The 14,549-nt window shown below is 37.5% G+C and overlaps 1 protein-coding gene across 3 annotated transcripts in view; it reads right to left on the minus strand.

Annotated features, from left to right (window-relative positions):
- LOC121556795 (paired box protein Pax-2a) overlaps positions 1–7,415 on the minus strand; it is a 179,704-nt gene extending 172,289 nt beyond the window's left edge. For all 3 annotated transcript variants that reach the window (XM_041870705.2, XM_041870704.2, XM_041870703.2), the window contains exons 1-3: positions 6,803–7,415; positions 3,701–3,866; positions 2,663–2,860 (exon numbers count right to left, since the gene is read on the minus strand). In XM_041870705.2, coding sequence (XP_041726639.1) covers positions 2,663–2,860; positions 3,701–3,866; positions 6,803–6,845 — 407 coding nt within the window. In that variant the 5' untranslated portion in view covers positions 6,846–7,415. The remainder of the gene's footprint in view (positions 1–2,662; positions 2,861–3,700; positions 3,867–6,802) is intronic.
- Positions 7,416–14,549: the final 7,134 nt, after the last annotated feature.

Here is a 14,549-nt window from a genome sequence, read left to right on the forward strand (position 1 = left end):
ACTGTTGTGACTACACTGAATGTGTTAAAAGAAGATCAGAGTTTATATATTTTTCATCATCATCATCACCAAAAAAAAGAAGAGAAAAGCAGAAAAAATAGAGAGATTCTACCAAAACTGGCTTATAAGCAGGGCTGTCAGTTCTATCACAATTTTCTAGGATTGTATTAGCAGTGCAATAATTAACTTTCTTTTTTTTTGTTTGGGTAGTTTTGCTTTTAAGCACACTACAATGTATAACAGGTACATCTTCAGAGGTCTGCTTTAGAGCTTAGGTCCAAAGCTCACCAATATGTCCTTTATGTATGATTTCCATTTCTAAGGGTGGATTTCATCTTTAACCTCTACTTAGAGTTATGGGCTACCTCAATTCACTCATATAGCCCATACTATAGCAGGTAAAATAATCCAGAGGATTTGTGGTGTATGCATTGTGTAGAGGACGTGTGCTATATCCAAGAGCACAAATCTTTTGACTGTGCTCTCTTGAAAACTAAAATAAGAAACATCCCTCCCCAACCTTCCTCTAGCAATTCAAAGACACCCTTCTTTGCTTTTTATAATACACATATCAAAAGATGTGTAGCCTATAGACAAACTTAGTCCAATAATAAATGAGGATGTTGGACGGATGTATTTTCATATGGATACACATTTAGAATTGAATCTGTTCAAATCAAAGAATGTAATGATTCTAAAATGTGTTTTTCCCCTTCCATTTCATTTTTTCTCTTTCTTTTTGCTGGATATGACATGAGCGGTGACGCTTCTGATCTCTCTTCGGCTCATTAAATGTAATGCTGATGGCCAGCTCTATGGAACAGTGCCTCCTAACTAAAGTTAATTACTCGCACTCGCAGGTATAGGTCTTTTTCAAATTGCACACTTGCGTTTGGGGGTTTTCAACGTCCGCCGTCTAAAGATACTTTGTCTAGCCTTGTCCTTTATAATGTGAAATGTGAGGGTATAAAACAACTGTTTAAAGCTGTCTTCCTACAGATAGGCTATCCAGTTTAATGCACTAATGGCGTAAGTAGGCCTACGGTCTAACTTGCTAAAATTCTCAGTTGAACATTATGCTATGGATTTCAAAATGTAGACTATGGATTGCTTGTTGGTCAATTGTAAATAATAATAACAATAATAATAGCCTAAAAATAAGCCTAATAAACAATAATAAACAATGGTAATATAATAGGGTTGTGCTGTCAGGGGGTGCTGAGGAAATATTTTGTCGATGAGTATTTTTCTCTGCTCATACAGGAGTAATATTGTACTAATTCTGGGGAAATTATTTTTTATATTTTTTATATTAATACATGTTTTATTGTGATTAACATGGGGGTGCTGCAGCACCCTCAGCACCCCTACTTCCCGATGCTATGCCTATGTGGTTATAGTGCCCCATCAAATACAAAATCCCTCCCCTCATCCATTCATTCATTCCAATTATGGTAGCATTTTTTTTTTTTTTTTTTTACAGTATTGTACTGTGCCCTTAAGTAGTACTTACTTTGATACTGTATTTATATTACAGTAGGTGTACTGTAATATGAAATACCGAATTTTAGCTGCCTGTAAACTACTGTCAAATTCACAATAACACCTTTACAGAGTAGGCCTGTCCAATTTGTAATTCGCTCTGGATAAGAGCGTCTGCTAAATGACGAAAATGTAAAATGTAAATATAGGCTATAGCCTATCAAAATAATCATCTATTATTTTTTTTTTCTACCAAACATAAAAAATAACTCTACTAATCTCCAAATAATATGAATAAAATGTATAGGTCTATCAGTCTATATTAGGTTTTATTCGCCACAGCCCTGCATGCTTTAACCTCTCGGTTCACGTTTGTTTAATAAGGCACCCACGCGGCTCCTATTTGAAAACATAGCGATGGTTGGCTATATAAAGCAGCTGCCGGCTCTGTCGCAGTGTGGTCCGCGTATTGAATGACTTGGTTGGGTATTTCCCGCTTCCGCTGGAGCGGAATCAATGTATATTGAAGGGTTTATTATCGAGATCTGATTTTCGTGGCATCAATCTCCGATCCGATGCTGACTGTGGAGGGTTGCGATATTAATAATAATAATATGCCATTTAGCAGACGCTTTTATCCAAAGCGACTTACAATCATGCGTGCATACATTTTATGTGTATGGGTGGTCGCGGGGATCGAACCCACTACCTTGGCGTTACAAGCGCCGTGCTCTACCAGCTGAGCTACAGAGGACCACGTATTGAATTGCACGTTTGAGACCACCTTTGAGATGAACGGAACCTGCATGTACGTGCCCTTTCACCCAAATCTAGTAATGTAATGCGTGCAGCAGAACTGGCAAAACCTCTTTATTTTCACACAAGTTCTAGTTCCAATAGGCAGCATGTGTCTAAACCGATATATGTCTGATATAAATTAATCTTCGCACACAAGTAGACTTTCGTGCTTCTATTGGGCAATATTACACATACGCCTATTATTTTTGTTATCTGTTGGGTTTATAACGAATGTATTCACTGGTCAGAGTTGTGTAATGGTGACTGTAAAATAGGTAAGCCTACCATAATTCTCCCCTCACCCACAAAGACATGGTTTTTAGATACAAATGGTTTCTATTGGCCTATAAAATAGTGGGAATATAGTGAAGTTTTCGCATACCTGTTGATGGATGACACACTGGGAACGGTGTCGTTGTCGCAGACGGCCTCGGACAGAAGTCGGTCTCTAATCTCCCAAGCGAACATGGTGGGGTTCTGACGCTTGTAATCTGTGATTTTATCCACTACTTTGGGAGTCGCCACCTTTGGTTTGGAGCCCCCAATAACTCCGGGTTTAATACTGCCGGTTTCGTAGTACCTGTAGGGACAACATATGAATTGGCTTGAATGATAAGGAAAAATACTAAAGCTGAGTATTGCTGAAGGACTTTTATCTGAAATATCTTAGTTGGAGTTTCATGTATTGGACAAAATGTTCCTGTTTTAAAGACGATATTAAAGCATTAACTGTGCTTGAAGGATAGTCTGAGTAGACTACGATTGAGATTCAGCATACTAAAATATAAAGAAAACTGAAGCCTGTAAAAAAATGATATAATATGGAAGGCGAATAAACTATTTCAAAATCAAATAATGTTATCATACTTTCATCATCCACTTTATTAAATGATCAGACAAGAAATAAATGTATGTGTATTCAATTTAAACATAACATCAGTTAAATCCAGAAATGTAGTTTGAATATAATTTACTAACCCCATATTAAGCACGAACTGAAGTCGCATGCACGGAACAGAAATGCCACCAGTATTCAAAATTGTTATGTTTTTGGAGACCAACATTCCAAGTGCAAGGCATTAAATACCTCAATAAAAATGTTCAAGATTTATCTCTCTAAATTTTGGTTTTCAAAGTGAAAACATGAGTTTGATTCCAGAATATGAGAACCCAAACGCTCTCCAGATCTAGGCCAGTACCACTGATATAACTATTGCCTTGTCTGAGGCCCATTTTATAAATTAAGGTATTCATCAAAGCCATTGGGGGTGATTGATTCCAAATCGTCGACACAGATTCAAGCAAATTCAAGCAAATGGCCCCATTGCCGATGACTCTGGCTAAAATAAGTGCTGTGCACACATATTTCAAGATATTTATGTGTGACACCAATTTAATTGTGCAATTCTGTTTCCCTTACCTGCCGAGAATTTTGCTAACGCAGCCGTGACTGACCCGTAGTTGGCGGGAGATGTCACATGGCCTGACACCTTGGTGCGCCAACTCGACAATTCTCTGCCTCACTACATCAGGTAGGGGTCTGCCATTCACAAACACCCCGCCTAGCTGGTTCACACCCCCATGCCCTATATGGGATACAACAACATACCGAGGGAAACATAACATTACATACAAACAGAAGACACGATGCATCGTGAAACACGACAGCACTTCGAGCAACATGACAGCACTTCGAGCAATTACACTAAGATCTCTTTCTAGTTCAGTTTGAAAACACACACATTCATAAAGTAGCTTTCACACACACACACACACACACACACACACACACACACACACACACAAACACAATACATATGTTTGTACTTTTTTGTTTCCTAACAGATGATTAGCCTAATAAACAGTGGTAGTAGCATATTGCAGATTAGGAGCAGGGACTATAATACACTGTAATACTGTTCTATAATTACAACAGTAAAACACTGTAGAATGCACAGTAAAATACCTTACGTGTTTTACAGAAATAATGCAGTAGATTGCACTGCATTATGGGTAAAATAATGAAAATTCCTGTTATTAACTGTAATTGGAATTAATGTGTATAGGGGATGGATTGGAGTGACAGTAAGCCTAAAACCTTTAATGGTTGAGTATTTGCCATGTCCTTGGTCTGTTTTGCTCTGTAGCCACTGCAAGTTTTACAGCCTTTGTTAAGACCTCTAGAAGTGCAAGTGATTAATACATATTTGGTATACATATTTGATATACTATAATATGAAAATACTTTGCCTAGCAGCCAATGTACTTGCACCAATCCCATGCAATTACTGTAAAATACAAACCATGCCTACCCTCAATTAATTTAATTAATCCATTAATTTATTAATTCATTACAATTACCGTAAAAAATATTACAAAACCAACAAATTAAAGGACAACGTGTTCAAATGCCTCTAAGCATAATGAAGCCTACACTGTAAAACTGTTCCCTGTAAATGTACAGCATTATACTGGCAGCAGAGGAAACTACTGTAATTAAATAATACAGCTGTCTTGCTGTAATGATTACAGCAGGATAATTTACATTATATATATATATATATATATATATATATATATATATATATATATAATACAGCATTGCTTTTCTTATTGCTGTAGAGCAAAATTGCATTATTAACCTGGAAACGCTGATGCCAGTATAATCCTATACATTTACAGGGAAAAGTTTTACAGTGTAGGCTTCATTGTGCTTAGAAGCATTTAAACATGTTGTCCTTTAATTTGTTGGTTTTTAAATCATCTAATGTTCCATGACACAAAGCTATGATGTTTTGTTTGTAGTGAATTGGATAGCCCAAAACTCTCTTGGATAGTCTATATAACTCTGCCTCAACACCAAATACCTTCACCGTGTATTACAATATTTCCCAATAGTAACAGTTCCATTGCAGCCTAAAACATGTTGCAGATATTATGTTTCAAGCTGTTTAAATTTAATTGCAAAATTATTCTAAATAATTAAAAAGAGCTTTGATAACTGATATTACAAACATAGGGATAGCTGGTCCAATCATGATGAATTAATAATTTAGGCTACATTTGGTGCGGTCTCTCGTAGCCTTTACTCTAATCGTAGGCTAATACAGTGTAAGGAAAATACTTATTTTCACAACCGAACGATGTTGCTTTAAAATAAATCTAAAGGCATATCCTAGATTTATGACGGTTATTTCACGTAAGGGAAATTAAAATATTGTTAGACAATGTTAGACTCAAATCCCCCCCAAAATTAAAGGGTCATCTTTGGTTTCTGCAGTTGAAGGGTTTCATTCCAAAACGCTGTAAATCCATTTTCAGAAATGTTGGTAAATTAGCTTTTATTGTTTAAAGGCATTATCAAAGATATTGGTGTGTTTTTTCACTATGTAATCGTGCCATCTTAATGGTTTTATTTCAGAGATAAAAAATAATATTTTTTGTGCAAAATGCTATATATCCGCCTCATTCTCTGAGAAATAAGTAGTACTGCTAGGGTTTTACACAGTCAAATGTAGCGAATAACTACATTTTTAATAAAGAAATGTACAAATGATACATTTGTGACATCAATATAAAAAATATATTTAAACCAAATAATTAAATACAGTAAAATTAGATCTGTATGTAAAACATTTACATTTGGCATTTTAGCCATTTAGCAGATGCTGTTATCCAGAGCGACTTACAGTAAATGCATTTTAAAGATAGCTAGGTGAGACAACCACATATCACAGTCAAATATACAGGATACTCCATTCCAGCTAAATAATGGATATATAGCGTTTTGCAACAACAACAAAAATCATTTTCATACACATCTCAAATCTATGAAAATAAAATGTGTGAACAGTAATATTTTAGACACACATGAAGGTACCCATAAGCAATCATTCCTGATGAAAAAACACAAATGTGAAAAATCGGTTGATATAGCGTTTTGGAAATAAACTCTTAATTTATTTCACATGTGCTATTTATTTCAAAGGCAATACAAATGATTTCTATTCAATGTAGGCTATGGAAGATGCAATGATGCCTTCATTCCCCACCTATTCAGGAGCGCTCATTTCAACTGACCTCTAGCTTTTAGTCAGTAAACTGTATCCTATTCAGAATCCAATGCCGATATGACATAATAAGAACACTTTTCAGGTAATTCTAAAATACAAAATATGTACAATTTGAAATTACACCGTTTACAGTGATGAAATCTGCAGGGAAACTTTATGAGGGCTAAACTGGATTTTCCAACACTGCTTATGTTAATGTTCTCAATATGCTGTTATTCGTTTATAGCCTTGGTTGTTTGAACGCACATCTTCAATTACGAGAAATATATACAGTACTTCCTGTGCCCATAGCGAAGCTAAAACCATATAGGCTACAAATAGACTAATAATGGGCAATGTTTTAATTAGCAAATGCTTACTGAGAATTCAAACTTTATGGATGCGTTTAAATACAGTAAGTAATGCGTCATCTAACGAGATTATTTTGATTAAACGAATTCTCTACTCACGGTGCATCGCCAAGAAGGGGTCTGTTTTGCAGTGAATATCCATTGGATAGCAAAGAAAAGAAAGGTAGTCGACTGAATTCGCCGTTTTGCCTTGGTGATGTAGCTTAGTATGCGTAAAAAAGAGAGATTGCTAATCGGTGACAAACAGTCTGCTTCCGCGGCCAGTAGCTCGCAAGATAACTTATTGAAAAAAGAAACCCCGTGGCAAAGTTGTGGCTCCTGCTTAACTCAGTCTGTTCAGTGGATACCGATGGGATGTCAGGTGAAGAGCATGACCCACGTTTGCACCGAGAACACAAAACGCAGCGACATTCGGCAAACTGGGGTCACTCTTAGACGTTGTTAAACCACATTATGAGGAAAATAAGGGCCGAAAAGTCAACCGAGTCTCCCACCGTCCAGTCACGACACTGCGGTAGAAAATCCCTCTCCCTGTCAGTGGCAGGGACTGGTGGGTCTCGGGGTTTAATAATCAGATAGGGGCGGTCGGAGATGACAGCAGGGGCAACAAGGACACGCTGAGAGTGGCTCTCTCTCTGTCCCCCTCTCTTTGACTGTGCCTAAACGAAGCTTTCGGCTGAGAATGAAGCCCTTCTCCTTGTGTGTCTGTTTCTAAAAGCTGTAGTCCTACCAATCCCCCATCTCTCCCGCTCCCTGCCACCTCTCTCACTCCATCACAGATCCTCTCGCATGGATGACTTGTCAGACTATGGCAATAGATTCCAACACGATGTGATTCGCCAACGCAAAAAAAAAACCTGGAGAACAAATGAGAAGATCCCTGCACAGTTCAGAATGGAGGGAGACTAACAGGGAAATTATGAGAGTATGAGGTGAGGAAACCGAGGACATTTAAGAAAAGAAGTGAAGCAGTGGCATACACCTCTTATTGTTAACAATCTTCCACAAAGTGTTTGCCCTTTACATTTGAAAGACACTAACTCTCCAGATTGTCAGAGCTATAAATGGGGACTTAGTAATAGTTTCCATCTAATAACAATTACTTGTTGTGCATTTCTATACTGATAATTCACATAAAAGTATCATGAAGCGCAACCACCAGATTTTCTGTTATTTATAGTAAGCTTTGGTAATGATAATAAACCCTGTAGGGCCTAATATTCAAATCACCCCCTTTCATGCATGCCTTGGGGCTGTGAAAACGTTTTAGGGCTTGATTCAATCAGATCAGCTTTAGCTAACACAATGGTTGTTTTGATATGTCAGAGGTGGAAGGAAATGTGTTAGAGCTGTCAAATCTACAAGTGGCTCCAGGCATTATACCTAAAGCAACATTGCCATTGGTCCATTAAGACAAATTCCATGCAGCCTTTTTTTTTTTACAAGTTTGAACACTGGAATGTGAGATGTAATTTACAGCTCGATTAGGATGACAGAGATCCTCGTTATTTAGTTTTAATGATTTTTCAATTTGAGTGTAACTAAGCTAACATATGGAATTGTTTTAAGATGTTCATACCATGGAGCATTTAGCTGTTTGATTTTGAATTTTAAGACCCCTGTAGGTATCAAAAAAAATATGTAAAAATGATTTGATAAAATATTGGCCTTTATTATCATCGTCCATAGAAACGCATTGAATAACACATTAATAAATGGCAAAACAGACAGTAAAAAAATAAATCATAAGGAATAAGGTTTTGATGTATCTTTCCTATATCTAGGATACATTTTTTTGTTTGTTTTTTTTGGCACAAAACTACCTCCATACTTCCATTCATTTTTTTACACCAGGACCTGGTTACCTTCAGACGAGTCCTGTGACACTTGTGGGTGTTCGTGAGAGTCTCCCCTTTCCATAGTGGGGTCATATTTGTCACTCCCTGATCTGTTTCACCTGTCTTTGTGATTGTCTCCACCCCCCTCCAGGTGTCTCCCATCTTCACCATTATCCCCAGTGTATTTATGCCTGTGTTCTCTGTTTGTCTGTTGCCAGTTCGTTTTGTTTCATCAAGCCTACCAGCGGTTTCCCCCTTGCTCCTGTCGTTCACTAGTTCCTGTTTTCTAGTTTTCCCTGTTTTGACCATTCTGCCTGCCCTGACCCTGAGACTGCCTGCCGTTCTGTCCCTTTTGGACTCTGATCTGGATTACTGACCTCTGCCTGCCCTTGACCTGTCATTTGCCTGCCCCATGTTTTTGTAATAAACTTTTGTTACTTCGACACTGTCTGTATCTGGGTCTTCCCCTGAAACGTGATAATATTAGCTTGTAGCCCAAACGGTTCTGACGGTACAGACATTTTCGTGAGAAGGCCGATTTTCGGGATGTCTCCTGGTCTGACAAACAGCACTTTTCACCTCAGATTCGGAAGGCTGACATAGGTGGATGCGGTGGATTGAGAGCAAAAAAACTAATATCGCTAGCTTAAACTGATGGATTTTGATGGGGATTTGTTCATTATGTTAATTAGATTGACGAATGTGTACGTCAATAGACTCAAGTTAATCACTTGAAACTTCTGAGTAGCAAAGCCTAGACCGTGGCCATTCTTTTTGACTCGGGGTTTAATAGTATAAGCCTCTGAATTATAATGGTGGCTGGTGATGAGAGGAAGCCCAGTGGCCAGCAGTGGGAAAAGATGGAGCGAGATGGATTTTGGCTGATATTCTGCTTATTTTGTCATCGATGAAACATTTGATCTCCATATAGTTTTTTGTTTCCATAACTATACTGAACAAAAATATAAATGCAACATACAACAATTTCAACAATTTTACTGAGTTACAGTTCATATAAGGAAATCAGTCAATTGAAATAAATTCATTAGGCCCTAATTGATGGATTTCAAATGACTGGGCAGGGGCACAGCCATGGGTGGGCCTGGGAGGGCATAGGCCCACCGACTGGGGAGCTAGGCCCACCCACTGGGGAGCCAGGCTTAGCCAATCTGAATGAGTTTTTCCCCACAAAATAGCTTTATTACAGACAAAAATACTCCTCAGTTTCATCAGCTTTCTGGGTGTCTGGTCTCAGATGATCCCGCAGATGAAGAAGCCAGATGTGGAGGTCGTGGTTACACGTCATCTGCTGTTGTGAGGCCGGTTGGACGTACTGCCAAATTCTCTAAAACGACATTGGAGGCGGCTTATGGTAGAGAAATGAGCATTCAACTCTCTTGCAACAGCTCTGGTGGACATTCCTGCAGTCAACATGCCAATTGCACACTCCCTCAAAACTTGAGACATCTGTGGCATTGTGTTGTGTGACAAAACTGCACATTTTAGAGAGGCCTTTTAATGTCCCCAGCACAAGGTGCACCTGTGTAATGATCATGCTGTTTAATCAGCTTCTTGATATGCCACACCTGTCAGGTGGATAGATTATCTTGGCAAAAGAGAAACGCTCGATAACAGGGATGTAAACAAATTTGTGCCCAATATTTGAGAGACATACTATTTTTGTGCGTATAGAACATTTCTGGGATCTTTTATTTCAGCTCATGAAGCATGGGACCAACACTTTACATGTTGCGTTTCTATTTTTGTTCACTATAAAATCTGTAACAAACAGAGTGGACTGCGTTTTGTAGACCTTAACCTTTTCCAAACTTTCCAAAAATTGCATTGTTTAGAAAGAGTGTAAGGGCGAATGGAGTTATTGCGCACACGGACCTCACAAAGTAGGCGTTCCCTAAAAATATGAAAATAAATGCTAGAATGCGCCAATAGGATCTCACTAGCTCATGCTTGGCTCTGCCCACTTCCTTGCTTGTTCTGCCCACTATGATTAATTTGCTCCCATTGGAAACGACAGGCTCTGGTCTATCTTGGGTTAGTTATAAAGATATTTGGCATTATACTGTAAAAAAGTAAACGCTACTTAATCGGAATGAATGAATGGATGAATTACATTTATTTAGGGGAGGGTTTTGTACGTATTTCACAGTAGTTTACTGTAATTACAAGGGATTAATACAAGCAGGTTGGCTGCTAGTTAAAGTGTTCACACATTACAGCATATTAATGAATATTTGGTGTCACTTCTAGAGGCCTTAACAAAGGCTTCCAAACTGTCAGCAACTACAGGGCAAAACGGCATGGCAAAATGCACAATTATTTAATATTTTATACTTGCTGGCCCTCCTATCTGTCTCCTATACATTTTAATTGACAGGGCACTATGACCACATAGGAGAAAAATTGGTACAGCGTTCACACTCATGGATGCAACAAATAAAGCCTCTTACAAGGCACACCTCAAAATATGTTGATGAGCCAGAAACAACAATACCTTGAACCCACTAGTGGTCAAAAGGTTTTTGGTGCTCCAAAGATACGGTATGGTACTGTATTCTGTGGAGTTTAATTAGCAATTCTCTCCCGCCCACAACATTTCCCCACAATGCACCATAATTTACAGCATGCTGCAGTAAATCGTTTCAGAGTATTTTATTGTTGATAATAACCCAAATTACCGTATAAATGACAGTTTTCCGTTACAGTGTATTTTAACAGCTATTCCCTCTGTAGCTCTGTAGATGGCTCTCCTCTGTTTTAAATGCTGGTGGCTATAACCATACTCCCCAGTAATGTTCATAGGCTAGGGGGTGGGCTTGGACAGAGGTTGAGCGGTATGGATATGGATTAACACACTGTTAAAAGACAATTCCAATGTTGCCCACTAAAATGTTTAGCTCAGACATCTATGCAATTCAAATAATGAAAAATGTGCTTTGTTTCTTACTATATCATGTTTCCTTTGGTCTTTATTCTTGGCAGAATATCTTAAAGGAACATGTGCCTACATAGGCCTGAACAAAATTGATGAGTACACTAGGACTAAGTTTGGAAAACAGTGGTAATTCTAAGCTAATTACTCAATGGCAACTTCAGTCTACCCACTGCAGCCACCCAAGTCAAAGACTGTTCTCATTGCTACCACAAGGCAAGCAGTACCAATGCATCAAGTCTGGAACCAACAGGACCCTGAACAGCTTCTACCCCCAAGCCATAAGACTGCTAAACAGTTAGTTAAATAGTTAACCAAATAGCTACCTGGACTATCTGTATTTACCCTTTTTGCGCCAACTTTTTTGACTCATCACATACACTACTGCTACTGTTTGTTATCTATCCTGTTGCCTATTCACTTTATTCCTAGTTATATGTACATATCTACCTCAATTAGCTCCTACTCCTGCACATCGATTCGGTACTGTTACCCCGTGTATATATAGGCAAGTTATCGTTACTCATTGTGTATGTATTATTACTCATATTATTTCTCACGTGTTTATACTTTTCTATTATTTCTCTATTTTCCTTCTCTCTGCATTGTTGGGAAGGGCCCATAAGTAAGCATTTCACTGTTAGTCTACACCTGTTGTTTACGAAGCATGTGACTAATACTCTTCTATTTTATTTTATTTTATGTAGGACCACAATAAGATAACTTTGTCTTAAAAAGGGGTCACATGCAGTTGCACTGACTGAATATGTGCAGTGTTGCAGTTTCCTCAAGTCCACCTTCCAGAGAGGAGGGTTGTGCTTTCAGATTGCATATACATAATGAGTTACCAGACAACAAGGGCATCAAAGGTTTTTCCTGTAAAGGATCATTCGTTTTAGCTACATGCATATAGGAAGTCCTCCTTTGGCATTAAGCTAGTAATAATAACAACGACAGCTATGACAGGCTTTACTATGGCTAGGCAAATAATAATAATAGTAATAATAATAACTGTATGGTGTAATTGTATAATATGAAAACAATTTATGTATTATTATTTGTATTATTATTATTTTGTGTTATTATTAAGGAGGAAGAAGGATACTGGCAGGTGGCAACACCTAGCTAGCGGTAGTACAGTAGGCTTCTGTTATTTAGACAGTGTGAGCTATTGTGGATGTCCAAGTTTTGAATGGAACATGAGGGGGGGTAAGAGAGAGAGAGAGAGAGAGAGAGAGAGAGAGAGAGAGAGAGAGAGAGAGAGAGAGATGGAGCGAGGAACTTTGCACGGAGCAATCCCGCATAAAGTCGAACCTTAATCCTTTCTACTGGCCTCCTGTATGTTACCAGTCTGTCCATTGCATAGTTAGCCAAGTGAACAGTGATAAACATCCAATGAAATCCGTTTCTTCCGTTTTTTGAAGAGTTTTATTTGTGTTCACTGTGATGTTACATCGCAACGTCACCAATCGATAATGCGTTTTCTCCTTCATCTCTAGATATACCATCAGCCGCAGTTTGGAGCTGACATCGCAAGTTGGAAGTTGATCAATTCTTATTATAGGCTGCATTAAGGGATATGCTTAGTTTTGTTTTTAATGACATGCTCCTGCGCTACACTTTGATGACCTAAACTATGTTTTACAGTATTACACATGCAGACTTTCATTCCAAAACGCTATATATCCGTTTTCAGAAATGTTGGTAAATTAGCTTTTATTGTTCAAAGAAATTATGAAAGAGATTGGTGTGTTTTTTCACTATCTAATCATGGCATGGGGTTCAATGACGGACATGTATTTGTTTAAACATGTTCACTTAATGGTTTTATTTCAGAGAGACAAAGAATCATGTTTTTTCTTTAATGCTATATATCAGCCTCACTCTGAGAAATAATTAGTAGGACATACTGCTAGGTTTTACACAGTCAAATGTAACAAATAACTACATTTTTTTGTAAAAAAAGTGTACAAATTAGATATTTGTGACATCACTATTTTACAGTCATACCCTAATATGAGATATGAATGTAAAACATTTACATTTGACATTTTAGTCATTTAGGAGATGCTCTTATCCCGAGTGACTTACAGTAAGTGCATTCTTAAGATGGCTAGGTGAGACAACGACATATCACAGTCAAATATACAGGATATGAACATTCCATTCCAGCTAAACAATGGATATATAGCGTTTTGCAACAAAAAAATATTTTACACATACATGAAGGTACCCATAAGCAATCATTTCTGATGAAAAAACACACATTCAAATAAAAAGATAATTGGAAATACACTCTTCAAATAGTTAAACGTGTATAGTTTTCCATGTCATGTTGGCTATAGGCTATAGTGATTGTTCAAATAACTGAATGCTATTCATGCAATAATTAAATTGATTATCAAGAATGTAGGCGATTACTTTTAGGTCAGATTGTTGGAACTCAAATGCAGCAGGCCTTGTTTACGTCACTCTGTAATAAACCTCAACATTGTAAATAAGATTAGCCTGAATCATAGCCTGTCTCTATTACAGGTAACATTATATCCAAAAGGCTCAGTTGAGGTTATGTGCTTTATCACTAATAGTTCACTCAAATGTCCGATTTCGTTGTTAGAGTTTATTTTATATTTTTTATAAAGTGCTTTGAAGTGTGTCTAAAATGTCCATGTATTATTATTATGATTATGTTTTTATTATTATAAAACATGTATTATTATATTATTATTATCGAGCAAATTCTTAATTCTTTCAATAACATGTTCTCATCGCAATTGATCCGCAGTGAATAGTGAGGGCATGTGTCTAATTCAAGCAGGCAAAAAGACTGATACCTATTATATGTCAGTCCCAACATTGGCCTATTTTGTAATTCAATGTGCACCATGTGCTGTCTACAACACATTTTTCCCTAGGCCTTATTGTGTTTGATTACTCAGAGCATCGAAATTATTCCATGGAATCATCTGTATTGAATGTATGCAAATGTTTATCTGTATTTACACTAAATAGCGAGGTGGTCTGCCAAATGTCGGGATATAGATAGCTTATTCATGTT

This window comes from Coregonus clupeaformis, unplaced genomic scaffold, assembly GCF_020615455.1.
Source record: "Coregonus clupeaformis isolate EN_2021a unplaced genomic scaffold, ASM2061545v1 scaf0142, whole genome shotgun sequence".
In the NCBI taxonomy this organism is placed as follows: domain Eukaryota; kingdom Metazoa; phylum Chordata; class Actinopteri; order Salmoniformes; family Salmonidae; genus Coregonus; species Coregonus clupeaformis.